Source organism: Elephas maximus, chromosome 12 (assembly GCF_024166365.1).
Source record: "Elephas maximus indicus isolate mEleMax1 chromosome 12, mEleMax1 primary haplotype, whole genome shotgun sequence".
NCBI classification, from domain to species: domain Eukaryota; kingdom Metazoa; phylum Chordata; class Mammalia; order Proboscidea; family Elephantidae; genus Elephas; species Elephas maximus.
Genome location: NC_064830.1, coordinates 60,107,362 through 60,135,194, shown reverse-complemented (window position 1 = coordinate 60,135,194; position 27,833 = coordinate 60,107,362). Strand labels below are relative to the sequence as shown.

The window sequence follows — 27,833 nt, the reverse complement described above, 5'->3', positions numbered from 1 at the left end:
ACTGGACCAAAAGCAAAGAAGTTTCCGGGATAAAATGAATGCTTCAAAGCTCAGCGGAGCAAGCGCGGGGGTCTGGGGAACATGGTTTGCGGGGACTTCTAAGTCAATTGGCAAAATAATTCTATTATGAAATCATTCTGCATCCCACTTTGAAATGTGGCGTCTGGGGTCTTAAATGCTAACAAGCAGCCATCTAAGATGCAGCAATTGGTCTCAACCCACCTGGAGCAAAGGAAAATGAAGAACACCAAGCCCACATGACAACTAAGAGCCCAAGAGACAGAAAGGGCCACATGAACCAGAGACCTACATCATCCTGAGACCAGAAGAACTAGTTGGTGCCCGGCCACAATCGATGACTGCCCTGACAGGGAGCTCAGCAGAGGACCCCTGAGGGAGCAGGAGAGCAGTGGGATGCAGACCCCAAATTCTCATAAGAAGACCAAACTTAATGGTCTGACTGAGACTGGAGGAATCCCGGCGGTCATGCTCTCCAGACCTTCTGTTGACACAGGACAGGAACCATCCCTGAAGACAACTCATCAGACATGAAAGGGACTGGTCAGCGGGTGGGAGAGAGACGCTGATGAAGAGTGAGCTAATTATATCAGGTGGACACTTGAGATTGTGTTGGCAACTCTTGTCTGGAGGCGGGATGGGAGGATAGAGAGAGAGGGAAGCCGGCAAAATTGTCAAGAAAGGAGAGACTGAAAGGGCTGACTCAAGACGGGGAGAGTAAGTGGGAGTAGGGAGTGAGATGTATGTAAACTTATATGTGACAGACTGATTGGATTTGTAAACGTTCACTTGAAGCTTAATAAAAGTTATTATAAAAAAAAAAAAAAAAAAGAGACACCCTAACCAGAGAACCATATTCTTGGGATAAAAAAAAAAAAAAAAAACTAGAAATGGAACTACCGTACAATCCAGCAATCCCACTCCTTGGAATATAGCCTAGAGAAATAAGAGCCTTTACACGAACAGATATATGCACACCCATGTTCACTGCAGCACTGTTTACAGTAGCAAAAAGATGGACAACCAAGGTGCCCATCAACAGAGGAATGGATAAATAAATTATGGTATATTCACACAATGGAATACTACGCATTGATAAAGAACAATGATGAATCTGTGAAACATTTCATAACATGGAGGAACCTGGAAGGCATTATGCTGAGTGAAATTAGTCAGTTGCAAAAGGACAAGTATTGTATAAGACCACTATTATAAGAACTCGAGAAATAGTTTAAACAGAGAAGAAAATATTCTTTGATGGTTATGAGAGTGGGGAAGGAGGGAGAGGGGTTTTCACTAATTAAACAGTAGATAAGAACTATTTTAGGTGAAGGGAAAGACAACACACAATACAGGAGAGGCCAGCACAACTGGACTAAACCAAAAGCAAAGGAGTTTCCTGAATAAACTGAACGCTTCGAAGGCCAGCGTAGCAGGGGCAGGGGTTCGGGGAGCATGGTTTCAGGGGACATCTAGGTCAATTGGCATAATAAAATCTATTAAGAAAACATTCTGCATCCCACTTTGGAGAGTGGCGTCTGCTGTCTTAAATGCTAGCAAGAGGCCATCTAAGATGCATCCATTGGTCTCAACCCACCTGGGGCAAAGGAGAATGAAGAACACCAAAGACACAAGGTAATTATGAGCCCAAGAGACAGAAAGGGCCACATAAACCAGAAACTACATCAGCCTAAGACCAGAAGAACTAGATGGTGCCTGGCTACAAGATGACTGCCCTGACAGAGAACACAACAGAGAACCCCTGAGGGAGCAGGAGACCAGTGGGATGTAGATCTCAAATTCTCATACAAAGACCAGACTTAATGGCCTGACTCAGACTGGAAGGATCCCGGAAGTCATAGTCCCCAGACCTTCTGTTAGTCCAAGACAGGAACCATTCCCAAAGCCAACTCTTCAGACAGGGATTGGACTGGGCTATGGGATAGAAAATGATACTGGTGAAGAGTGAGCTTCTTGGATGAAGTAGATACATGAGACTACGTGGGCAGCTCCTGTCTGGAGGGGAGATGAGAGGGCAGAGGGGGTCAGAGGCTGGCTGAATGGATATGAAAATAGAGAGCAGAGGGAAGGAATATGCTGTCTCATTGGGGGGAGAACAACTAGGAGTATATAGCAAGGTGTATATAAATTTCTGTGTGAGAGACTGACTTCATTTGTAAACTTTCACTTAAAGCACAATAAAAATTAAAAAAAAAAAAAAGAAGTTTCAAGGAAAACCCTCCAAAGCATTGCCCACCCTCACCCCGAGGCTTTCCCAGGCTTGCCCAGGTCTAAGGGGGCTTCTGGGATTGTTGATTCATTCCCCAGCTCTCCCATAACCATATAGATCTGATTTCTAAACTAACTCCCTTATCCCATAAGCATTCATTGTTACTCAGTTCCCCTGACTATCCATGCCACACACACACCTGGGAACACCTAAATAAAGCACATGCCTTTGCACACACACACACCCCCAGAAATGAACACAAATGACATGCCTCCTCACACACATGCACAAAAGGAGCTGCCCCCCATAATTTACCTCCAAGACCAACGTTCTGACCCCATAACCAGGACTGGTTACATCATTTCTGGGACCCAGAGCAAAATAACATGCAGGCCCTTTGTCAAAAGTTACTTAGAATTTTAAGATAGTAACAACAGAGCATTAGATCAACCAAACGTGGTGCCTTTCTGAGCATGGGCCCCTTTCAGCATCCAACCCTGTGCAGAAGCCAGCTCTGTCTGTGAACCCAGGCCCCCAGGTACCTCTCCCCCCTCCCCCCCACCCCGCCTTGCCCCTGGGAGATCCATAAGGAGGGATCAGAAGATGGGGGAACTGCATGGTAGCTTAGAGTTCCAGAAGCCAATGCCTGGTGAGGAGGGACAGGTGTGAGGAAAAGTGAGCAAGGACTCTTCCTCTTCCCCTCCTGCTGGGGACTCCCTCTGGCCTCAGTGCCCTCAGCTCCCTCCCTGTAGATAAAACTTATAGATTGGTTGTCCCCCACAACCAAGCCTGACCTTGTCCCTCAAAGAGTCCAGGCCTCTACTGGGACAGGCACCTTCTCCTCCACTAGAAAAACACCTCCTAAGTCTCCTCCCTGTCCAATCTGCACGAAACCCAGCTGAGGTTTCTGCTCCCCAAGTGAGGCTAGCTGATTTAACTGCAGCAGAGGGAGGGGCTGGTGAGGGTGGAGCCTCCTCAAAACAGGAGGCAGAGCTGAGTGAGTGTGTGTGTGTGCGTGTGCGTGTGTGTGTGTGCACGTGTGGCAGAAAGACAGAGGTTTGAGGGGCATCTGAAGGGTAAGGACACTTCTCTTACAATCTTGGTCCCTGGCCTAGGCCCCTCCAGTCTCTGAGCTGCCAGGAAGGTGCTGCTTCCTCCAACCCTCTCTGTCTGAGAGAAGGGAGAGGCAAAGGGAAAGTCCAGAGTTGGGAAAGGAGGTGAGGAGAGGGAAGACAGCTAGGTGGAGGTCAGTGTACAGGTTAAGCCTGCCTGGGTCCCTTGCACAGAGCTGCTTCTGGCTAAAAGTCCAGATAGGGTTCCACTAGCTTCTTGGTTCAGAATGTGCCAGGACCTGCAAGACCAGGAAAATGGGTCCTCCAGTCCCAAGACCACCACCTACACACTGCAGGAGTGGTTGGCAGTGATGGGGACACTTGCGTTGTTTCTGCCTTTTGCTTGTTGTGAATAATGCCGCTATAAACATTCCTGGACAAGTTGATTGGTTTTCTTTTGTTTTGTTTTTCAGTCAATAGTTTGAAGCTTCCAATATTTCATTGTATTCTAATGATTTTTTTTCCAACTTTTCATCTCCAATTTTTATTGTCGTTGAAAATATACACAGCAAAATATGAAGCAATTCAGCAAATTCAACATGCACAATTCAGTGACATGGATTACATTCTTGAAGTTGAGCGGTCGTTTTCACCCTCTTTTTCTGAGTTGTCCCTCCTCTATTAACAAAACTCACTGCCCTTCAAACTTCCTATCTAACCTTTTAAATTGTCAATTTGATCCCAAATAGATGGTTCTTTAAAAAAGCACAATGCTCAAGGAACAGATTTTTTGCTAGTTAAGCTAAACTATTGTTTGGTTTAGAGAAGCCTTCAGGGGACAGTTTTGATTTAAAGTTTAAAGATTGTCTCAAGGAGAGACAGCTTGAATTTGAAACTCTGTTCAAATTCCACCCCACGTCCTTTTTATTATTTTTTATTTTATTTTATTGTGCTTAGGTGAAAATTTGCATCGCAAATTGGTTTCTCATTCAAAAATTTATACACAAATTGTTTTGTGATATTGGTTGCAATCCCTGCAATGTGTCTGCACTCTCCCTTTCTCCCTTTACACCCGGGTTTCCCCGTGTCCATTTGTCCAGTTTTCCTGTCCATTCCTGTCTTGCAGTCTTGCTTCGGGCAGGTGTTGCCCATTTGTTCTCACATTCCTCATGTGTGTTATTGTTTATTTTATAGGCCTGTCTAATCTTTCTCTGAAAGGTGGACTTTAGGAGTGGCTTCACTTCTGAGTTAGCAGGGTGTCCGGGGCCATAGTATTAGGCATTTCTTCAGTCTCTGTCAGACCAGTAAGTCTGGCTTTTTTTCGTCTGCAAACTTGAATTCTGTTGTACATTTTTCTCCCACTCTGTACGGGACTCTCTATTGTGATCCCTATCAGAGATGTAAACAGGGGTAGTGTGTGTTAGTTGTATCCTGTTAGGTGCAAGTATGACTTTATAATTGTCTTTATTCAGAGATTATGTATAGTTTAAGCAGATGTGTACTGGTGCCAAGTTGACAAGTAGGGGGGACTGTGATCTGTAAGGTTGTGTGTTAACTTGGCTGGGCCAGGATTCTCAGTGGTTTGGCAGTTATGATGTAGGTTGGCAGTCATATAATGATATGATCACCTCCATGATGGGATCTGCTGTCTGAGTAGACAATCAGTCGAAAAGGAGTTTTCTTGGGGGAGTGGGCTGCATCCAATATATGTTGACTTTCTGGCGAGGCTCCTGGGCTTCTGCTTGCTCTGGCTCCTGCAGCTGGCTCCCGTTCATCTGAACTCTGATTCTTGGGACTTTAGCTAGCAGCTTACCTGCTGCTTGCCTGCTGATCTTGGGATTCTTCGGTCTCTGCAGCCTATGAGTCAGAGCCCTTGGTCCCTGCCAGTCTTGAGTTTGCCAGCCCCCTGCAGCTACTTGAGTCGGGAGATGCCTCCAGCCTGACCCAGGGACTTGGGATTTTTGGGCCTTTACAACAGCGTGAGCCATTTCCTTGATATAAATCTCTCATTGTATATATTTATATGCTTTACTGATTTTGATTCACTCGGGAACCCACCTCAGACAAAAACCTTATTTCTTGTAGTAACAGAGCTGATATTGCCAAAAACCAAACCCACAGTCTTATTGTAAGAGTGGCCGAATTACAGCATCAACTGCATTCCCTACCTCAAGTGGTGTCTGAAGTTAAAGTGAGGGCATGGATTGGGAACAAATGGGATCTTGACACTTGGGATGGGGACATAAGGCAAATAATCAGGAAGCTGGGGACACTGAGCCCCCAAAATTCCATTGAATCACTCCTGCCAACAGAACCTGTCACTCCCATCTGAACAGGTTATTCCATCTTTATCTCCTAAGCCAGGCTCCCCAGTAAAACCATTACCGCTCTACCATCATCTGCTAAGATTAACCCAGCTGTGCCTGAAGAGCTTTTGTCTTGAGTCATTGCCAGAGGCCAGTGCCTTTCAAGACAATGCTAAGGACTGATGGACCACACCTACCACGGCCTCCACCAGACTGAGTCCAGTACAACTAGATGGTGCCTGGCTACCACCACTGACTGCGCTGACAGGGATCACAACAGAAGGTCCCAGACAGAGCTGGAGAAAAATGTAGAGTAAAGTTCTACCTCAAAAAGAAAGACCAGACTCGCTGGCCTGACAGACACTGGAGAAACCCTGAGAGTATGGCCCCCAGACATCCTTTCAGCTCAGTAATGAGGTCACTCCTGACGGTCACACTTCAGCCAAAGATTGAACAGGCCCATGGAACAAAACAAGACTAAAGGGGCACACCAGCCTGGGGCAGGGACTGGAAGGCACGAGGGAACAGGAAAGCTGATAATAAGGAGCCCAGGGTTGAGAAGGGAGAGTGTTGGCCTGTCACAGGGTTGTTAACCACTGTTATACAACAATGTGTGTACTATTTGATGAAAAACTAGTTTGTTCTGTAAACCTTCATCTAAAGTTCAATTTAAAAAAAGTTTTCAAAAGAAAATGCTGAAAGTTCTCAAAACACATCCCCACCACCCATTTTGGTTTCTATGAATAGATTAAGTCCCAACAATCCCCAAAAGGTGAAGTACAAAGTGTGACCCAAGAGGAGGTATGCTATTCTTCAAAAGAACTGCTTGACTTTTCAAATATGTGCAAACCAAAAGCTGGGGAATATGTGTGGGAATGGCTATTAAGGTGTGGGATAATAGTGCAGGGAACATAAAGATGGACCAGTCTGAGTTTATTGATATGGGCCCTCTAAACACAGGTTGGAAACACTGGTGATGTAGTGGTTAAGAGCTGTGGCTACTAACCAAAAGGGTGGCAGTTTGAATCCACCAGGTGCTCCTTGGAAACCCTATGGGGCAGCTCTACTCTGTCCTATGGGATCACTGTGAGTCAGCATTGACTCAACAGCAATGGGTTTAATGCACAGATTCTTTATTCATGTTTCAGCCCAGAGGTTCGGAAAGGATCTAATGGTTTATTTGGTTGGGTTGCTGAAGCATGGATTGCTAGCTGGCCTACACTAAATCAAGTAGAAGTACCAGACCTGCCTTAGTATGCTATAGAAGAAGGTGTCTTGGTTACCTAGTGCTGCTATAACAGAAATACCACAAGTGGATTACTTTAACAAACAGAAGTTTACTCTCTCAGAGTCTAGTAAGCTAGAAGTCTGAATTCAGGGCACCAGCTCCAAGAGAAGGCTTTCTCTCTCTGTGACTGTGTAGAGAGGTCCTTGTCATCAATCTTCCCTTGGTCTAGGAGCTTCTCCATGCAGGAACCATGGGTCCAAAGGATGCACTATGTTCCTGGGGTTGCTTTCTTACTGATGCGAAGTCTCCAACTCTCTGCTCTATTCTCTTTCCTTTTACCTCTTGTAAGATAAAAGGTGATGCAGGCCACACCCCAGGGAAACTCCCTTTACATTGCATCAGGGATGTGACCTGAGTAAGGGTGTTACATCCCACCCTAATCATCTTTAACATAATCTGATCTTGCCTCATTACCCACAGGCAGACATTAGGCTTTACAACAAATAGGAAAATTACATCAATCACAAAATGGAGGACAACCACACAATATTGGGAACCATGGCCTAACCAAATTAACACATTTAACACAATTAACACATATTGTGGGGGGACACAATTACATCCATGAGAGAAAGTATCCAAATGTTTAGAGAAATTGGCAAGTTAGAATGGATTTATCACAGATCCACATAAGGAGCGCCCAGAAGGCACACCTTTTACCACAACTGTGAGGAACACATTTTTGAAGGGAGGCCCAGCATCCTTGAAGACTGCTGTGATTGCTATTTTATGTAAGTCAGGTTTGACAGTGAGAACAGCCCTAACTGAATTAAGACACATAATTACAATGGGGCTGATTAGACCCCATGGTTGTAGGGGCCAAATGTCAGCACTCAATCCACAAAGACAAGGTGGGCAAGGTTACCGTAATGGACAGTGGAATCAAACCAGTAATCAGAATAGTCTGATTCATATGTACTTTGGCTACTCAGTCATGGTGTCCCTAGGAGTGAAATAGATAGGAAATCTACTAAATATTTACTTGATCTGTATAAGCAGAAGAATTCTAGGTCAAGTGAATAGCAGCCTAACTTGAATAGCCAGAATAGAGAGTCATGGCCCTTCGATTAATTCCCAGACTTTAGCGAGTTTAAAGACGCGCAATCCCTTGGATGAAGGGAAGCTTATTTCCCTTGAGGAATTTATACTGTTAATCTTTCTTCCAGCCATCCCCAAAGGGACCTACGGCCTTTTATGAGAGCGACTGTTCATTGGGGGAAAGGAAATAATCAGACTTTTCAGGGATTATTGGGTACTGGCTCTAAACTGACAGTAATTCCAGGAGACCCAAAAAATCACTTTGGCCCACCAGTCAGTGGGGGCATATGGAGGTCAGGTTATTAGTGGAGTCTTAGCTCATGTCCATCTTGTAGTAGGTGCAATGGGTCCTCCAACCCATCCTGTAGTGATTTTCCCAGTTCAGGAATGCATAATTGGAACAGATATACTCAGCAACTGGCAGAACTCCGATACTGGATCCCTAACAAATGGAGTGACGACTATTATGGTAGGAAAAGCCAAGTGGAACCTATTAGAACTGCTTCTACCTGGGAAAACAGTAAACCAAAGACAATACGACATTCCTGGAGGAATTGCCGAGATTACTGCCACCATCAAGGACTTGAAGGATGCAGGGGTGGTGATTCCCGCCACATTTCCATTCAACTCGCCTATTTGGCCTATGCCAAAAACAGACGCATCTTGGAGAATGAAAGTGGATTCAATAGGAACGGTGATAAAGGCCATCTTTGTTTTGTTATCATTCTCAGAGGGAATGCTTTCAGCCTCTCTCCATTGAGAATGATGTTCCCTGTTGGTTTTGTGAAAAAAAAAACAAACCCACTGCCGTCAAGTCGATTCCGACTATAGCGACCCTATAGGACAGAGTAGAAATGCCCCATAGAGTTTCCAAGGAGCACCTGGTGGATTCGAACTGCCGACCTCTTGGTTAGCAGCCGTAGCACTTAACCACCACGCCACCAGGGTTTCCTTGGTTTTGTATAAACCCAGTGCCGTCGAGTCAATTCCAACTCATAGCGATCCTAAAGGACAGAGTAGAACCGCCCCATAGAGTTTCCAAGGAGCGCCTGGTAGATTTGAACTGCCGACCCTTTGGTTCACAGCCATAGCACTTAACCACTACACCACCAGGGTTTCCTGGCTTTGTACAGATGCCTTTAATTACATTGAAGACTTTCGCTTCTATTCCTATTTTATTGAGAGTTTTTAACAGAAATAGGTGTTGGACTTTAACAAATGCCTTTTCTGCATTGATTGAGATGATCATGGGATTCTTTTGCTTTGTTCTGTTTATGTGGTGGATTACACTCATTGATTTTTCTAATGTTGAACCATCCTTGCATACCTGATATGAATCCCACTACCCCCCGCCCCTTTTTTTGATCAGGATTCTTCTGTAGAGTCTTTGATCTAAACGTTCAGTAATGGTAGTCCGGCACCATCCAGTTCTTCTGCTCTGATGGCAGAGGAGGCAGTTGTCATGGAGGCAGTTAGCCTCATAGTCCATTTCTTACTCCTATTCCTGGCTCTCCTTCTTCCTCTGTTGCTCCAGGCAAATAGAGACCAATTGTTGTACCTTAGATGCCCACTTGCTAGTCACTATGCCAAGGACTAGGAGGTGGTAGAACAGAAGCACTAAAAACAGTATTAGGTCAATTAACTGGCATGACCCATGAAACCACAACCCTAAACCTCCAAACCAAGGAGCCATATCCCCTGAGGTGTTTGGTTGCACATAGGCAGCCTCAGCAGCTACTCTTCTATTTTGTTTTCCTGTACAAGTTTTTGTGTGGATGTATGTTTTCATTTCTCTTGGCTATGTGCCTAGGAGTGAAATTGCTGAGTCATACAGGAACCCTATGTTTAGCCTTTGGAGGAACTGCCAGATTGTTTTCCAAAGTTGTTGCACCAATTTACATTCCCACCAGCAGTGTATAAGGGTTCCAAGTTCTCCACATCCTCACCAATGCTTCTTCTTGTCCTTTTTAAAGACTCAGTCTAGTTGGCAGTTTGAACCCACCTAGGTGCTTCTCAGAAGAAAGGCCTGGAGATCTGCTTCCAAAAGGTCTCAGCCTAAAAAACCCTGTGGAGTGCAGTTCTACTCTGAACACATGGGGTCCTCATGAGTCAACTGATTATGGGTGTTAAGCAGTATTTCATTGTGGTCTTGATTTGCATTTCCTTGATGGTTGGCTAATAATGTTGCAAATTTTTTCATGTGCTTATTAGATATTTATTTATCTTTTTTGGAGAAATGTCTATTCAGATCCAGTCTTTAAATTGGGTTATTTTTTATTATTGAGTTGTAGGAGCTCTTTATGTATTCTGGATACAAGTCTCTTATAGATACATAATTTGCAAAAAAAATTTTCTATTATGTGGTTTGTCTTCACTTTCTTGATGGTCTCCTTTGAAGCACAAAAGTTTTTTATTTTGATGATGGGACTGTACCATATTTAAAATAAAATAACTAATTTGACACAGCAGTTTTGTGTAGCAGACTTAATACATTCTTAAAGGCTGCAGAAGAAGGTTACACGTAGCAATAAAAGCAATCTCAAATTTCACATTGGACACCCTCCTCTATGGCCCCACAACCAGCTCTTGAGTTCCTCTCTCTGCCTTTTTGTCACATCCATTCTCCTGTACTCCCTCACCTGCTGTTCCCCATAAGTCCTGGGTTCCAACTTCTGCAGAGCAATTCAGGCCTGTCCAGTTCTGCCACGAAACTTGACCCCCAGCCCAGCTCCAATGATGCTCAGGAGAAATGAAGGCTTTTGCTCTGAGTATTTTTACTGCCCCCTCAATAGGCTGATGTGCTTGTAAAATACAAGTTTTATCCTCCTCATACTTGGACAGATGCCTGTCAGAGGTCAGGTGGTTTTATAGGTGCTTAGAATTTTCAGGCCATGGCCTGGTGGAAGATGCCTGGCTTTTGTCCTTGACCTGGTCACCACCATCGACTGTGGGCACTTCTGCTCACTGGGACTGCTGCCCACAGCCTCAGCTCCAGGAAGCAGCATGGGGCTGCTGCTGAGGCTGAAGTGGCCACTCTGATGGACTGCACCCATGGTCAACCAATGCCATCAGCTGGCTCTGTAGAGAATTTATGAAGAGGATTGGCCCCTGGGAGGGAGAGAATGGCAGAGATAAAGAAATGCCTTGGGTCGGTTCCCTTGCCCATCACAGCCACCACCCTCCTTGCAGCTTGCAGAATGCAGATTCCTGGTCCTGCCCCCAGAGTGAGGATTCCAGGAGTCTGTGGTGAGGTTATGCGATCTGCATTTTTTATTCTGCAGGTGATTCTGAAGTGGAATATTCCAGAAGCAGAGTTCCAGAGGCACTAAGGTTCTGGATTCCATCATCAGATATGGACTGCCCCTACTGGGTACCGGACACTGAACTCAGCCTGAGTGAGATGCGTCAGGTAGGTGAGGGATAAATGAGGTGCCCAGAAGAGCACAGAGTGGGGACAGCCAGGTCCCACCAACCCCTCACAGAGAACCAGGGCCACCCAGAGCTCTGGGGGGCAGTGACTGGGGTTGGGTTGCGACTTTCAATTAGTATTTAGCTGAAAGGAGCTGAGTAGTTCTTGAGGGATGCTGCAGAACCCAAACTGGTGGTGAGAGGTTTTTAGAAATAAGGGGATGCCCTATTGAAAGGGGGATGGAAGGGCAGTCTGGGCCTGGATGTGATCCAGACTGTAGCGGGCTGGGAATTTCACTGACACTGAGGAAGTCAGCGTGGCCGGTGCTCAGAGGGTCGTCTGTGTTGCCGCTTTCGTCACCCAGGATGTTGGGCACTGGACTAGGGTCCCACCAATGCGGAACGACTGCACTGGGGGGACATCATTGGGATGGGACAGGGTGAGAAGCTTCTGGAAGCTTGGAGCAGTGGGTGGGAAGAGGGGATGAGGCTGGGCGTTTGCCTGAAGTGCCTGTCCTCACTCTTGACCCAAATAGCTGACAGTCAATGAGGGGGCGGAGGGGAGCTCCGGTTGCGCTATGGGAAAGGGTAGCTGTTCTGGAAAAAGGAAAGCGCTACAGGTGTCAGCAAGGCCCAGGGCGAGGTCCTCCTTTCCAGCAAAGGGCCAGCCCTTCGATCTGCCTGGACTCGCAACTGCTAGCCCACCTCCCGATACTTGTCACCCCCTCATTCCCCCCTACCCGCTCCTTCCCCCACCTGCTCCTTCCCCCACCCGCTCCCTCCGCCCCCCGCCCCCTCCCTCCCCCCTCCACCCCCTCCCTCCACCCCCCTCCTTCCGCGCCCCCCCCGCTCCTTCCCCCCCTTCCCCCGCTCCTTCCCCCCCTCCTTTCCCCCCCACCCCGGTCCTGCCTTCTCCCCAGATGGCTCGGGAGGGAGGGGCTGGAGGCCAGGACCCTCCGTGGTATGCAGTGCCCCCTTGCGGCCTGCTGCCACCAGACACCTGCGACAGAGCTTTCGCAGAGTCGGGGCGCCCCCTGGCGGAGACTCTGTAGTCGGCGCAGCCGCAGCAGGGGAAGCCGCATCTTGGAGGGCTGGAGGTATCCGTATGTGCAGGGGTGGCGCGGCGGCCCAGTCCTGGGTGGCTCCCCCCGCAGGGTATCCACCCAGCTCCTGGCCCGCGGAGACCCATACCCCAACCTTGGAAACAGACAATGGGGTACCAAGCTACCAGCAACCCCCCACCAGGTCCAGCAGTGGGAGATTCTCAGGCTCAGGTTGCTCCCTCCCTCAAAGAGAGGCGGCGCCCCCCAGCAGCAGGGACAGGAAGGGCAGCAGGAGGGGCATAGACAGATGCCCCGTGGCCTCATTGATCTCACACTGGCAATTGCAGGCTCCAGGCTTGGGGTGCGCTTTAGGGGGGTCACCGCTGGGGGCGGGGCAGTCCAGCCACTTGGGCCCCATGGGTTGGGGAGAATCAGGATCGGCCACGACGCTGCCCTTGGCAAAGCGCCAGTAGTAGGCGCTCTTGAAGAAGTAGGTGTCACCTGTAAGGGCCAAGAAGACACTTCAAGGGCGTGGTCCAGGCGCTCCGCATGTCCTCCCCTCCCTCCCTGTGTCTCTCCCAATGCTCCCCCAAATCCCCCAGGATTGCCTCTGTCTCCTCTCCCCAAGAACCCCCTGCCCATCCCCAGGGCTAACCCCTTTCCCTGCGCCCTCCTCACCTGTGTTGCTGACGGTGACGTCATCTGGAGCGGAAGGTGCCCCTTCCCAGAGACTTAGGGCGCGTGGGTAGCCTGGGTCTGGGCTGCCAGCCGCCTCGTCGTACCTCCAGTACTGCTGGCTGCGGACCAGGTAGGTCTTCCCGTTCAGTGGCCAGGAGAACACGGCGTCCACCTGCTCGCCTGGAGGCAGCCCTAGCTCCGTCAGAGGCCTGGCGGCGCCCTCCAGCTGCCGGTCCTTGAACACCCAGAATTGGGGGCCTGGTAGGAGGCAGCAGTCAGGGTGGACTCCCCAAGTCCCCCCAGCTCTCCCTTCATCCTGGACCCCGCTCACCGCTGAAGAGGACGATGCGGCCATCTCGGTGCCGGGCGTAGGCAGCCTGGATGACCCTCACCTGGGTAGGCAGCCCCTCCCAGAAGCGGTGCAGCCGGGCAGGCCGGGGGGATACCAGTTGTCCTGAGGGCTGGAGGCGCCAGAACCAGGGGCCTGGAGGGAAGATGGGGTGGGCATAGAGCCAGCCACAGGGAAGTCTGCATCAGGAGGTTTCCCCCCAGATGTCCGTGTGTGGTGCAAAGGGTCAGCCCTTGTCTCCTGAGTGAAGGGTTGGAGATTTGAGTCCACCGAGACATGCCTTGGAAGAAAGGCCTGGCAATCTACTGAAAAATCAGCCATTGCAAACACTGTGGAGCTCAGTTCTGCTCTGACACACATGGGGTTGCCATGAGTCATAGACAACTCAACAGCAACTGGTTTGGTTTCTCCCGAAATGTGTAAATGAGGAGTGTTGGGACCAGTGCTGGGGCTCCCCTTCCCATGGATGGTGGGGACCCAGCTGAAAGTCAGAGCTCAGTGGATGAGGGTGACCTACTCGTCCTGTTTTGCCTGTGACTTTTCTGGTTTTAGCACAGAAAGTTCCACATCCTGGGAAACCCCACAGCCACCCTAAGTGAGTAAGATGTCAATCATCTCGGCCCAGGTGAGCTCTGAAGTGACTTACCTTTGAAGAAGAAGGTTTCGCCTCGGATGTTGGCAATGGCGTCAAAATTGCCCTCACATCGGTCAGGGAAAGGGGATGAGGGGCTGTGGAGGCAAGGACAGGTGAGCAGAGAGGGGCCAGGGGCTCCTGGTCTCCTCACCTCCACTCCACAGCAGTCCCATAAGGCCGGGATTCTGACTCTCCCCATGTCACAAAGGAGGACGCATTGGTTAGGGAGCTGCCAGATGTCACAGCCGGTGGGGGCTCACCTGTCCGGGGGCAGTGCCGGAGGCTGGGGAGGAGGAGCCAGGGGCTTCCTTGTGGGCTCCTCATGTGGGGTTTGGGGCCCTTTCCCTGCATGGAGAGAGTCGGAGAGCATGGTTTCCCCTGGCCCTGATGCTGTGGGCCCAGGGTCAGCCTCATGACTGGTTGGGGCACCCCCCACCCCCACCTTACCGTAGAGCTGCTGCAGACCATCTCGGTCATCCTGGGACAAGCGGTACTTGCTGGGGTCGCCCACTGGGCCCTGGTAGAAGGGTCTCATGATGGAGTCGGGTGCTGAGGAGTGGGCCAGGCCTAGGGAGTGGCCAAACTCATGAACAGCCACAGCAAAGAGGTCTGTTCCCTCGCCATCTGAGGACAGAGAGAGGGAGAGCCAGCTGGGGCCACCCTCGCACCAGGAAAGCCTCCTGGGGGTGGGGGCAACTGGCAGTCAGGAACAGCCAGAAGAACCTTCTTGTGTGACCAAGGCTTCCTCTGCCCATTCTTGTCTTTAGGCCATTTCACCATTTAGGTATCCATTCATTCATTCAGTAAAGGCTTTAAGTATCACCTCTTCGACAGTGCTGGACACTGAGGTCAGAACTGAAGAGACCCAACCACTGGTCGTGGAGAAGGGGACATAGAGCAGGCAAGAGGAAATGCCTGGAAAGAGGAAGGGGTGACCTTGTACAGATACTGCCCTGCCCCCCTCCCCGGAAGGGTGGCCTCTGCAGAAGTAGGAACAGTGAGGGGAAGCAGGAGCCCCAGGCGTACACACAGCCCCCTGGAGGAAGCCCCAGCCCATGGAGACTCCCCTCCTCTCAGCACTGCCTAGGGACAGATCCCTGCCCCTCCCCAACCTTCTCACTCCCCTCTCCTGGGAAGGAAGATCATCTCAGCCTCAGCTCCCCAGGCCTTCCCCCACCCCCACTGGTGTCCTTCCCCCTCCCCTTCTTCTTCTAGCCTACCCCTCCTCTCCCTTTCAGTCTCCCATTCCCTCCTCCCTTCCGCCTTGTCCTCACCCCTCCCCCACTGCAGTCATCTGCCACCTCAGCTGCCTCTCTCAGACCACAGCCTCCTGGCCTCGGTTCCCCCATCCTCAACCACTGTGGCCTCTTCCCGGAAGACTCAGCCTGGGTGCCAGAACCCAGGCCTGCATCAATCCCGCCCGCCTCCTGCTTGCTTCTGCTCCAGCCTGGCCCATGACAGGCCAGAAGAGACTGAGCCAGGCCACCCTCCTTGGACATGCACAGGCTTCCCCAGATGTTACTCCTTAATGGAAACCTCTGTACACAGGTTAGCAGAGCTGAAAGTGGGTTTAAAGGAAATGAACTGCCAATTGCAAAGCACATTTCCTTCAACTCCTCAAGGCTGCCAGATGAGAGTCAAGAATGAGAGACTGGGCTAAGTTGTAATACAAGCAGCGCTGATCCTCATTTTACCTCAGTTTACCCCTGTCTCGTGTCCCCATTGTACAGGTGAGGAAACAGAGGCACAGATGGGCCAAGTTGGGTGGCAGTGCTGGGACGGAGGTATGCACTCTGGCTGTTCTTGGTCACATTGTGTTAACTATTGATTTTCTATGTGAACTGGATTTTCTGACTTTTCTGCATCTTTTTCTGAGACATCAGAGGAAGTTGGGTGTCTAAATCAGGTAGACCACACTCCCTTCAGTCTCTCTGCACAGCTCTCTCCTTCAGCTGCACTGGCCCAGTTGGGCTTCCGGTTGACGTACACCATCCTTGCACTCTCTCACGCTATGCAGCTGGAGGAAATTACACAACTGTGCAGACCCAGCCCCACGAGATCTCTGTGAGAAGACGCAGGGGCCCTCGGTGTCTCCTCTCACGCTTGCCAGATCCCCCATCAGGCATCAACTTTGACCTCTCCCCTCAGCCTCTATCCTAGGCTCACATGCCCCCAAGCTACTATCCCACCCCATCCCCCCACTTTCCAATGGCAAATGCTGACAAGTGCATTTCCTATTTCATCAATAAAGGCCATTATATGTAATCTGCAACTTCCGGCCCACGAGGGACACATAGCACATTTCCCCATGCCCACCTCCTGCCTGCTGTCCTACCCTGTGCCAACACCCTACCTCACTCACCTCCTCTGAGACAATGCCCCAACCACCCACCCACCCATCCATCCATCCACCTTCCCACCCATCTACCCAATTACCCTCCCACCTATCTGGCAAATCCATCCACCTTCCCATCTACCCATCCATCCACCCAACCACTCATCCAATCCATCCACCCTCCCATCTATTCACCCACCCATCCACTCATCTAATCTGTCCATCTACCCATCCATCCATCAACCCATGTACCAATCCAGCCATGCATCCATCCACTTACCCATCCATCAATCCATCTATTCATCCATCCATCCATTCATCCACCCATCTACTCATCCAGTACATCCACTCATCCATCTATCCACCCACTCATCCATCCATCTAGTTCACCCACCTATTCATCCACCCATCCATCCATCCATCCGTCCATCCGTCCATCCATCCGTCCATCCGTCCACCCATCCATCCATCCATCCATCCATCCATCCATCCATCCATCTCTCACCCATCTACCACCTCTTTCTGTTGGCTCATCCAGGATTCCAGAGTGTTCAAAAGTCTCTCATCCTAAGACACTGCTTGGACCTGCTTCCCCTTCCCCCTCCTACCCACATTCCTATCTTCCCCTTCCCTCCACTGCCAGGTTCTTGGGTCCTCTAAACTCAGTCTTCACTTCCTCAGCTCCTCTCATGCCTAACCCCATTGTGGTCTGTATTATTACCCACCCCAAGCCTGCCGGCACTAAGGTCGCCAAGTCCCCTGATGACTAAATCCAGGCCTGTGTCACTTACTGGACTTGGTTCCTGTACTAGCCATTGCTGACCACTTCCTCCTTCACTCTTGTTTTTGATCACCTTTCGGGCCTTTCTTTCTCCATCTCTGCTGATTTCTCTGCCACCTCCGCCCACCCCTTAACTGTGGGGATCTTCATGGCTCTGTACTTGACCTTCTGCTCTTCACATGATACACTCTCCTCCTAGGAACCATGGGAACCCACTGCATACCGCTGATTCTCAAATCTACAACTAGGCCCAGCTCTGATAATCACTGCAATTAAGAGAGCACTACCCCCTGTCAGGCCTTGTGCTCTCATTTAATCTGAAATGAGGAAACTGAGGCCATTAGGGTTAAGTATCTTGCTATACACTTAGCAAGTAGAGGGGCCCTGCCTTGGAGTAGAGCTGCAAAGCCCACATTCTCTCCATCATGGATACTATATGTGCCTGTACAAGTGCCTATACAAGGTCTGGGCACCCGTGCCCCAGCTGCCCCTTCACAAAAAAAGTGCTATCCTTCTTGCCCAGGCTGCCCCACCCCTGCAGCTCACAGCCAATGACTGATTGATACAAGGCTGGCCCATTTGCCTCCAACCAAACCAAACCAACCAAACCCATTGTTGTTGAATCAACTCCAACTCATGCAGACCCCATGGGTTACAGAGTAGAACTCTGCTCTATAGGGTTTTACTGGCTATAATCTCTACAGAAGCAGATCACCAGGGCTTTCTTCTGTCGCTGGGTGGGTTCGACCACCACCCTTTAGGTTAGTAGTCATTTGTGCCCCCCAGGGACCAGGGCTCCTTGCCTCCAGACAAGATTAACTCTGGTGCTCCTATGCTCCAAAGCACTCCGTCAGCTGAGACCACAGCCCAGCTCTGCTGCTCTCGCCCAGTGCTCCTGATTCCCTTACTTCCTTGCCTCTGAGAACGTGCCCCCAAGAAATCACTTGCACAGGAGTTTCCATCCCAAGCTCTGCTTCTGGGGAACCTGACCTAAGACAGAGTCCAAATTTTACAGTCAGATCCTCAACTGCCTACGCACCACCACATTGGAAACCAGAACTCATCGCTGCCTTTCCCAAACCTGCTCCTCCTCCTCCTACTTGGTCCACCTGCATTAGCAGCACACCATTCTCCAGGGACCCAGCCAAAAACCTGGACATCACCCTTCCATCTTCCGTGGCCCCAGGATCCAATCAGATCACAATCTTTGCCCATCCTAACTAACTTCCCTCAGCTCTGTCCTCCACTCCCACCTCCCTCCTGGGCCATAGCCACCATCTCTTACCTGAATCCTGCATGAGCTGCCCGTCTCTCTGCCGCTACTGCAGCCAGTGATATTTCTAGAACGCAGAACCCTGTAATGGCCCCCCTTTGACCTCAGAACCCCATTGTCTAAACTCCTTCACACAGTTTCCAAGGCGCTTTGTGATATGGGACCTGCCATCATCTAGAGGAGTTCCTGGGTGGTACAAACACTTAATCACTTGACTACTAGCTGAAAGGTTGATGGTTCAAATCCACCCAGAGATGACTCAAAAGACAAGCCTGGCAATCTACTTCCAAAAGGTCACAGCCTTAAAAGCCCTATGGTACACAGTTCTACTCTGACACACATGGGGTCGCCATGAGACGAAATCAACTCAACAACTAACAACAGTGGCATTCTTCTACAATCTCCTTCACAACACCATACATATTTTTTTCAATAATTTATTTTATTTGTTGTTGTTGTGGAGAATATACACAGCAAAACATACACCAATCCAACAATTTCTACATGTACAATTCAGTAACATTGATTACATTCTTTGAGTTTTGCAACCATTCTCATCCTCATTTTCTGAGTTGGTCCTCCCAGTTAACATATACTCACTGCTCCCTAAGGTTCCTATCTAGTTGCTGTTGTGAATTTGACCCCATATAGATAGCTCTTAAAAGACCATAATGCCCAAGGCAGACACTCTTTACTAGCTAAGCTAAACCGCTGTTTGGTTTTAAGAAGACTTCAGGGGATATTTTTTGGTTTAAAGTTTAAAGATTATCTCAGGGCTATAGTTTCAGGGGTCAACACAATCTTTTTGCTTTCCAGGCCTGAATGTTCCAGGCCATTTCTCACTTCAGTAGGTCCTCCCACTCCTCACTACCTTTGACTGGGCCAATTCACTGACTGGTGCTTCCTTATCACCTGTCTCCCTCCACCCCGCACTCAAGCGCTGGCCCTCAGTACAGATTCATTGGGTGAATGGAGTGGCCTCCAGCAATCCCAATCTCACCTGAGAGCCTTAGCTACTTGTCTCGCCTGAATACCCAAAAGCTCAAAGACGTCCTCTGTTGTGATTCCTGGCACTCTGTGTGGTAGCTGTGGCTTACTCTTCTGACTCAGCTGCTGAACAGATATCTGAGGTGTGTTTTTGTATCTTTTAAGTCCTCGGGCCCCAGCTCAGAGCCAGGCACAGGGTTAAAAAAAAACACGTGTTGCCATCCAGCTAATTCCGACTCATGACAACCCCATATGTTAGAGAGTAGAACTGTGCTGTACAGGGTTTTCTTGGCTGTCATCTTTACAGAAGCAGATCACCGGAACTTCTTTCTCCAGCACCGGTGGGTAGGTTTGAACCATCAACCTTTAGATTAGTAGTCAAGCACAAACCATTCGCACCACCCAGGGACGTTTAGGCACGTGATAGGCCTCTGTTATGGATTGAATTGTATCCTGAAAAAAGATATGTTGAAGTCCCTACCCTCCACCCTACCTGTGAATGTGGCCTTGTTTGGAAAGAGTGTCTTTGAAGACATTATCAGTTAAATTAGCATGAGGTCATACTGGAGTAGGTGGGTCCTAATCCAATATGAGTGATGTCCTTATGAAAGAGGAGATCAGACACAGAGAGAGACACACGGAAGATGCATTATGCTACAGCTGCAAGCCAAGGAATGCCTGGGGCTACGAGAAGCTGGGAGAGACAAGGAAGGAAAAACTCCTAGAGTCTTTGCAGATAGCATAGCCCTGCTGACACCCTGAGTGCAGGCTTCTAGTTTCTAGAACTGTGAGACAAGAAATTTCTGTTCTATTTTGATCAAAGATTCTATAGAAGAATCCTGATCAGAAGAGGGAAAATGTAGAACAGAATTTCAAATTCTCATGGAATCCAGACTCTCTAGAGCCATGGAGACTGGATGAACCCTTGAAACTATTGCCCTGAGATAATCTTTAAACCTTAAGCCAAATATATCCCCTGAAGTCTTCTTAAAACCAAACAATGCCTGCCTTGAGTATTGTGCTCCTTTAGGATCTATTTATATGGGATCAAACTGACAACAGCAACTCAGCTGATTGGAACCTTAGGGGGCAGTGAGTTTTTGCTAATGGGGGAGAAACAAGTCAGAAAAGGAGGGTGAGAATGGTTGCACAACTCGAAAAATGTGATCAATGACACTGAATTGTACATGTAGGAACTATTGAATTGATATGCATTTTGCTACGTATATTCTCAACAACAACAACAAATAAATCAGAAAAACTTAAAAAATAAAAAGAAACTTCTGTTGTTATAAGCCACAAAGTGGTACTTTGCTATGGCAGACCCGGGAAAGTCATCCAGCCATGTTAATATGTGTAAATGAAGCCTGACTCTTCAGGACAGAGAGACCTGGGGAAAGGGCCTCTCAGAGAGGAGAGGTTGTACCTTCTGAGCCAAAAGTCCAGGCCTCCTCATTGTCGAAGTGCGTGTCCCCAGAGATGGGATGCTCCCCGGGGAAGAAGGCATGGGCCAGGGTGCCCCCCAGCCCGTCAAAGGGGTAACTGTCCTGGTGGTAGGCCCGGGCAAAGTCAATAAGAATGTCAGGCTCAGGGTTCTGAGACCCCACCTCCTGGAATCTGAGGCCTGACTCCTTGCCCCAGGCATCCAGAGCATACTGCATAAGGGTTCGCACGAGGTCCTGGCTCAGCTGGGCGCTCTGGGGGAAGGAACGCACCCTGGGAAGAGAGGAGGGGGCTGCTGGATAAGGGTGGCTGGGAGAAGGCAGCCATTCCAGGCTGGGGCCCCACAGGCAGCCCTGGCAGGGGGTGGGCACTGCAACATACCTCCATGTCAGGATCCTCTTCTTCCACATGCTGCCACTCAGAGCATAGCGGCGGCGCCTGACCAGCCCTGCCACCCCCAGCACATCGGGCAAGGAGCAACGGGGTTTGTGCATGGTGGCCATTGTTGCTGCGTCTGCGGGAGGGGATGGTGGAGTGGGGTCAGCAGTGGGACAGCCTACCCAAATAATGGGGCCAGCTAACTTTCTACATAGGGAAACTGAGGCTCAGAGAGGTTAGGAAACTTGCCCAGGAAGGTCCCACAGGCAGTATTTGAACCCAGGCATCTGAGTCTAAGGAGCACTGGTGGAGCAGTGGTTAAGCACTTGGCTGCTAAACAAAAGGTTGGCAGTTCAAACTCACCCAGCGGCTCCATGGGAGAAAGACCTGGCGATCTGCTCCAGTAAAGATTATAGCGTAGGAAACCCTATGGGGCAGTTCTACTCTGTCACATGGGGTCGCCATGGGTCGGAATTGACTTGATGCATGATATACAGCAACAACAAAGTCGTAGTCCAGAGCTATCTCATACAACCAAGATATTACTGCTGGAGTCTCAGGCCAGGATCTCGGGGTCCCACTTCCCTGGGCCCATGCAGGTGGACTCTGGAGAGTCTTGGGGGTGCAGTGAGTAACCCAGGATCATTCTTTTGGAGGCTAGAAGCCCCTGAGAGGTTGCTGCTATTTCACAGCCTAGCTTGCAAGTTCCCATTCACATCCAGATGAAGTCCAAAGTCCCCAAGCCACCCAGTCTCTGATCTCCCGTGGCAAATCAGCTGTCCCCTATTGGTCCACATGGAACCCCCTGAAACCCCCTTTCCCAGTTCCATGTTCAGCAGCCTTTTTCTTCCTCTTTAATTGTGGTGAAACATATAACAAAACATTTATCACTTCAACCCCAGCAGCCTTCTCATCTTCAAAGGAAGCTCAAGCCTCACCTCATTTGTGGATGGGACAAACACTTATTGACACATATTAGATATCAGACACTGTTCCAGGCTGCTCACGAATGGACTGGACAGGAAAGGACCCTGCCTTCACTTGTAGCTAGCCAAGGGCCCTCACCCTCCCTCCCCATTTAGCCCAAGGCCAGGCCTCTCAGCTCTACCTCCAAAACACACTGAGAATCCAACCACTTCTCACCACATCCGCCACCCCTGCTCCAGGCCACCATCATCGCTCCCCTGGACCCTGTAACTGCCCCTTCCAGGCCTCCCTGATCCCCACCCTCCATTTTCTACCAACAATCCCAGGAAGCTGAAAGTTGCAAATCAGATCAAGTCGCTTCCCTCCTTCAAACCTTCCCATTATTTTTTTTTATCACACTTGGAATCAAACCCAAACACCTTCAAGTCTCCCCTACAAATCAGGCATTTGTCTAGCTCTTCATTCTTCCTCTCACTCCAGGCACACAATCTTGTGCCTACCACTGGGCCTTTGCACTTAACTGGGACATTCTTCCCCATGTCCCAGGCCTGGCTCCTCCCCTTTCTGGCCTCAGCCCATGTGACACTTTCAGAGGGCCTGCCCTGGCCAGCCCCAACTCAATACCATTAGCATTTTATGTTCTTGAAAATACTGGCTGTTGCAGTTGTTGTTGGTTGCTGTGCAGTGTATTCTCCATTCATATCAATCACATGTGACAGAGTAGAATTACTCGATTGGGTTTTCTAGGCTATAATCTTTGGAAACAGATTGCCAGGTCTTTCCCCCAAGGAACCACTGGGTGGGCTCCAACTACCAATCATTGTGCCACCAAGGTTTCTTTTAAACACTTGCTACTATCTGAAATTGTCTTGCATATTTGTGTTCTTGATTTGTGGCTTCCTCTTCTGCCTAGCAGCACAGTGGTTAAAGCACTTGGCTGCTAACTCGAAAAGTGAGAAGTTGGAGCCCACCAGCCGCTCAGTGGGACAAAGATGTGACAGTCTGTTTATATAAGGGTTATAGCCTTGGAAACCCTATGGGGCAGTTCTACTCTGTCCTACAGAATCTCTATGAGTCGGAATCCACTTGGTGGCATGTTTTTGTTTGTTTCTTCCTTCCTCTAGAATGTTAGCTATGTGAGGACAGGGACCTTATCTGTCCGTCATTCTACCAGCCCAACCTCTCAATAATTACTGTGAAACCTATGAAAGCAGGAATTCAGAAGGACTGCCTTGTTTTTCCAGGTGTCACAAGTTTTCTGCCTCTGACAGTGCAGTCTTACCACTTTTCTATCACTTATTTAAGTGAGAAATATTTGAGTTTTCCTCATCTGACAGGTTTCCACCTTACATTGTCCCAGCTTTCACAGGTTTTACTGTATTTATTGAAACAGGAAAGCCTGGGAATCTCCCCAGTTGGGGCCTGTCATAAGCGTTTTCTTAACGCCCACACTAAGGTGCTCAGGCGGAGTGCAGAGAGGGCAGTTGGGTGGAGCGACCTACCCATGAGGCCGGTCTCAGGCAATCCAGCAAAGCGCTGCAGGACCTTGATTGCATCCCGCAGCTGCGCAGGGCTCTGAAGCTGGGCCTGGGCTGGATGGGGCGGCGGCAGGTAGCCATAGCGGGTCAGCCAGTCCTAGGTGGCAGACAGGACGAGTGAGGTAGGATGGCAGAGAGGGTGGGACTCATCCTTCCCCCCTCCTCCCCCACACCATCATCCTAGAAGCCCAGCCCCTCGCTATGTCCCGAAGCCCAAAGCGCCCAGCCCCAAGTGTCCTCAGCTTCGCCTGCTCAAGGTCCTCACCCTCCAGCCCTGAGTTTCCCAGCCTTTGTCTGGATTCAGAAGTCCTAGCTCCCAGCTCCCCACCCAAGCTCCTCTTTTGATTTCCGAATCCAGACTGGATCCAAGAATCCGGGTCCCCAGACCGCTTCCACACTCTTTGGACATTTGAGTCCGGTCCCCGGACCGAGGAGTCCTGGACCCCCATGAACTCGGGCCTCAGATCCCGGAGCCCCAGCTCCCCTCCCCAGACCCCCTCTGGCCCCGGGTGCCGGAAGCCCCTCACTCACCACTCCTAGGCTCAGGTCCTGTGCAGCCGGTTCCGGGCCGCGCGCGAGCAGCGGCAGAAGCCGGAGCAGCAGCGCCAGCAGCCGGAGCTGGGGTCGGAGAGGGTGCCGTAGCATGGCCTGCTGCAGGATGGGCAGCCGCCGGGTCGAAGGGGGCTGGCGGAGTCGCCCTGGGGACCGAAGGATGGGGGGGGCTGGCGCGAGGCAACGGAACCGGCGGAAAAACGGGTCTTGGTGACTAGATGGGTGGGGAGGGTTCAGAGATCTGGGTGCGCACGACGGGTCTGGGTCCTGGCTGGGGCTGGGGGTCCCGGGAGGGTCGAGGGCGTGGGAAAGCGGCGGAGGTCCGGACTCCGGATGGCTGTGGTTTCTCTTGGGGTCCCGGGCAGGGTCCTGTAGTGGCCTGGGTGCGCGCTGGCGGCCCTCCTCCTGAGTGTGGGGCGGGGCAGGGCGGGCGCACGGCGAAAACCCGCAGCCTCGCGGCAGGGCAAGGGGCCAAATCTTCAAGGCTCGGAGTCCACGCGGTGGCCCTCCGTCCCCCACCGGTCCAAGGACCCCGCTGGCGGCCCTTCCAAGCGCAAGTCCGACCACCGCCAGGCTTCTCCTCCTGCACCCCCCTCCCCGGGTTTCTCTTCCCGGATCCCGGCTACGGGACTGTCAGGGCAGGGCCCCCTTCTGCTTTCCCAGGACCTGCCCGGTGGAGGCGGCTCAGCTGTTTCCCCGTCGCCTCCCCGAGACCCCGCGGCCGCAGGAGGCAGGGAAGCAGGCTCTGGGGGAGGGAGCACGGAAGCCGGAGCCTCGGCCCAGCTTCCCTTCCCCGCTGGCTTCCCCAGTCGCCCCCCGCCGGCCTCTCCGGCGCCCCCTGCGGCCCCGTGGGCTGCTCGCTATGCTCCACCTCGTACACGCAAGTCTCGGCATCTCCAGGTCCCAGACCCAGGGACCGCTGTGAACAGCGCGGTCCCCTCCCCGCGCAGCCTCCTCCCTAAGTCCTAGACATTTAAAGTCCAATAAAATGCACACAGAACCCGAGAGCCTGCCCCATGCCAGGTGCGGGGGTCCGGGGGGAGGGGTGTGTGAGGTATGCGGGAATGAAGGGGCATCAGACCCGGCTGATCACCAGGGGAGGAGATCCCGCGGACAGAGACCTAGGGCCCGAGGCGCTGTTGGGGCCCAGCAGCAGGAGAAGGATGTGGAGGAAGGAGGAATCCTGGTGGAGAGGCCCTTCCTGGGAGTGTGGGGGGCCCGGACTGAGTGCGAGTTAAGCAGCTTAATCTCTGAGCAGCCAGGAGGGGGGATAGTGGAGGATGTGAGTGAGCAAAAGATCATTAAAAAGACAGGAAAGAGAAAAGACCAAAATTGATGTCAGAAGAGACTCTGAAACTTGCTCTTGATCCTACAGTAGCTAAAGCAAGTGGAAGAAACGATGAAGTAAAAGCGCTGAAGATTTCAAAGGGTGGCTTGAGAAGACAAAGTATTATAGTGATATGAACAAAGACCTGGTGTTAGAAAACCAAAAAGGGAGAATGCATTGGGCATTTTTAAGCTGAAAGAACTAAAGAAAAAATTCAAGCCTAGGGTTGCAATATTGAAGAACTCTATGGGCAAATATTGAACAATTCAGGAACCATCAAAAGAAGAAGGAATAAATACACAGAGGCACTGTAGCAAAAAGGGTTGATTGATGTTCAACCATTTCAGGAGGCAGCATGCGATCAACAGTGGCTGGTATTGAAGAAAGAAGTCCAAGCTGCACTCAAGGCATTGTCAAGAAACAAGGCTCCAGGTATTGATGGAATACCACTTCAGATGTTTCAACAAACGGATGCAGCAATAGAGGTGCTCACTTATCTATGCCAAGAAATTCGGAAGACAGCTACCTGGCCAACCAATTGGAAGAGATTCATATTTGTGCCCATTCCACAGAAAGGTGATCTAACAGAATGAAGAATTTATCAAACAATATCATTAATATCACACACAAGTAAAATTTTGCTGAAGATAATTAAAAAATGGTTGCAGCAGTACATCGACGGGAAGCTGCAAGAAATTCAAGCCAGATTCAGAAGAGGACATGGAACAAGGATATAATTGCTGGTATCAGATGGATCTTGGCTGAAAGCAGAGAACACCAGAAAGATGTTTACCTGTGTTCTATTGACTATGCAAAGGCATTCAACTGTGTGAATCATGACAAATTATGGATAACATTTCAAAGAATGGGAATTCCAGAACACTTAATTGTGCTTATGAGGAACCTGTACATAGACAGAGAGGTGGTTATTTGAACAGAACAAGGGGATACTTTGTAGTTTAAAATCAGGAAAGGTGTGTCAGAGCTCTGTCTTTTCATCATACTTTTCAATCTATATACTGAGCAAATAGTCCAAGAAGCTGGACTATATGAAGAAGAATGTGGCATCAGGAGTGTTGGAAGACTCACTAAGTACCTGCAATATGCACTTCGTTGCTGAAAGTGAAGAGAACTTGAAGTACTTACTGATGAAGATCAAAGACTACAGATTTCAGTTCGGATTACACCTCAACATAACCAAAACAAAGACCCTCACAACTGGACCAATAAACAACATCATGATAAATGAAGAAAATATTGAAGTTGTCAAAGATTTCATTTTACTTGGATCCACAATCAACACCTGTGGAAGCAGCAGTCAAGAAATCAATTGATGTATTGCATTGGGCAAATCTGCTGCAAAAGGCCTCTTTAAAGTGTTAAAAAGAAAAGATGTCACTTTAAGGACTAAGGTGCACCTGACCCAAGCCATAATATTTTCAGTTACCTCATATGCATGAGAAAGCTGGACAATGAATAAGGAAGACTGAAGAACTGATGCCTTTGAATTGTGGTACTGGTGAAGAATATTAAATATACCACGAACTGCCAGAAGAACAAACAAGTCTGTCTTGGAAGAAGTAAAGACAGAGTACTCCTTGAAAGCGAGGATGGCAAGACTTCATCTCAGATACTTTGGACATGTTATTAGGAGGGACCAACCAGTCCCTAGAGAAGGATATCATGCTTGGTAAAGTGGATGGTCAAGGAAAAAGAGGAAGACCCTCGACAGGATGGATTGACACAGTGGTTGCAACAATGGGTTCAAACATAGCAATGATTGCGAGGATGGTACAGGACTGGGCAGTGTTTTGTTCTGTTGTACACATAGGGTGGCTATGAGTTGGAACCAACCAACGGCACCTAACAACAACAATGAGTGACCAGGACTGTCGAGCTGGAGAGACAAACTAAAACACAGAAGTCCCCCTTTCCCCCTTTTGCCATCAGATTGGCAAAAATGAAAAAACCTGATGATGCCAAGTATTGGGCAGGTGTAGCCAGGTGAAACTCACACTCTGCTCATAGGAGTGTGCTTTGTGATGGCCCCATGATGGGATCCCCCTTCCACCCAAAATTTGATTTAAATGTTGAGACTTGTGGTGCCACACACACCAACACCACATGAAGAAATTGATCGCTCACATAATAAGACCTTCTGGGGGGGGAGGGCAGGCTCCCAAGCAGGTCCCAATATGGGTTCAGAAGGCAAAGAAAGAGCTTTAACTGTGGTTAGAGGGTGAGGGTC

At 49.8% G+C, this 27,833-nt stretch overlaps 2 protein-coding genes across 3 annotated transcripts in view; one reads left to right on the top strand and one right to left on the bottom strand.

Annotated features, from left to right (window-relative positions):
• Positions 1–9,085: 9,085 nt before the first annotated feature.
• Positions 9,086–25,069, bottom strand: MMP25 (matrix metallopeptidase 25). 2 transcript variants are annotated; one of them, XM_049904143.1, is made up of 11 exons: positions 24,238–25,069; positions 23,671–23,803; positions 21,245–21,377; positions 20,847–21,136; positions 14,492–14,668; positions 14,305–14,389; positions 14,057–14,139; positions 13,393–13,545; positions 13,062–13,319; positions 12,717–12,884; positions 9,086–11,040 (listed from the first exon to the last, which is right to left on the bottom strand). In XM_049904143.1, the coding sequence occupies exons 1-11, from the start codon at positions 24,349–24,351 to the stop codon at positions 10,988–10,990; spliced, it is 1,647 nt and encodes a 548-aa protein (XP_049760100.1). In that variant the 5' UTR covers positions 24,352–25,069; the 3' UTR covers positions 9,086–10,987. The 2 variants fall into 2 exon arrangements, with proteins under 2 accessions (XP_049760100.1, XP_049760099.1); XM_049904142.1 differs by lacking the exon at positions 9,086–11,040 and having other exon boundaries at positions 12,245–12,884.
• The window catches only part of LOC126087469 (proline-rich proteoglycan 2-like), a 10,450-nt gene continuing 6,966 nt past the window's right edge, over positions 24,350–27,833 (top strand). Inside the window, exons 1-3 of the mRNA XM_049905013.1 lie at positions 24,350–24,468; positions 24,684–25,179; positions 25,355–25,540. Coding sequence (XP_049760970.1) covers positions 24,350–24,468; positions 24,684–25,179; positions 25,355–25,540 — 801 coding nt within the window. The remainder of the gene's footprint in view (positions 24,469–24,683; positions 25,180–25,354; positions 25,541–27,833) is intronic.

Coding starts and splice junctions, on each gene's coding strand:
- MMP25 (XM_049904142.1), bottom strand. CDS start 24,351: ATGCTACGGCACCCTCTCCGACCCCAGCTCCGGCTGCTGGCGCTGCTG. Junction 21,137..21,244: donor AAGAGGATCCTGACATGGAG/GTATGTTGCAGT, acceptor CTCTCTTCCCAG/GGTGCGTTCCTTCCCCCAGA. Junction 14,669..20,846: donor CTGGACTTTTGGCTCAGAAG/GTACAACCTCTC, acceptor CTCTGTCCTCAG/ATGGCGAGGGAACAGACCTC.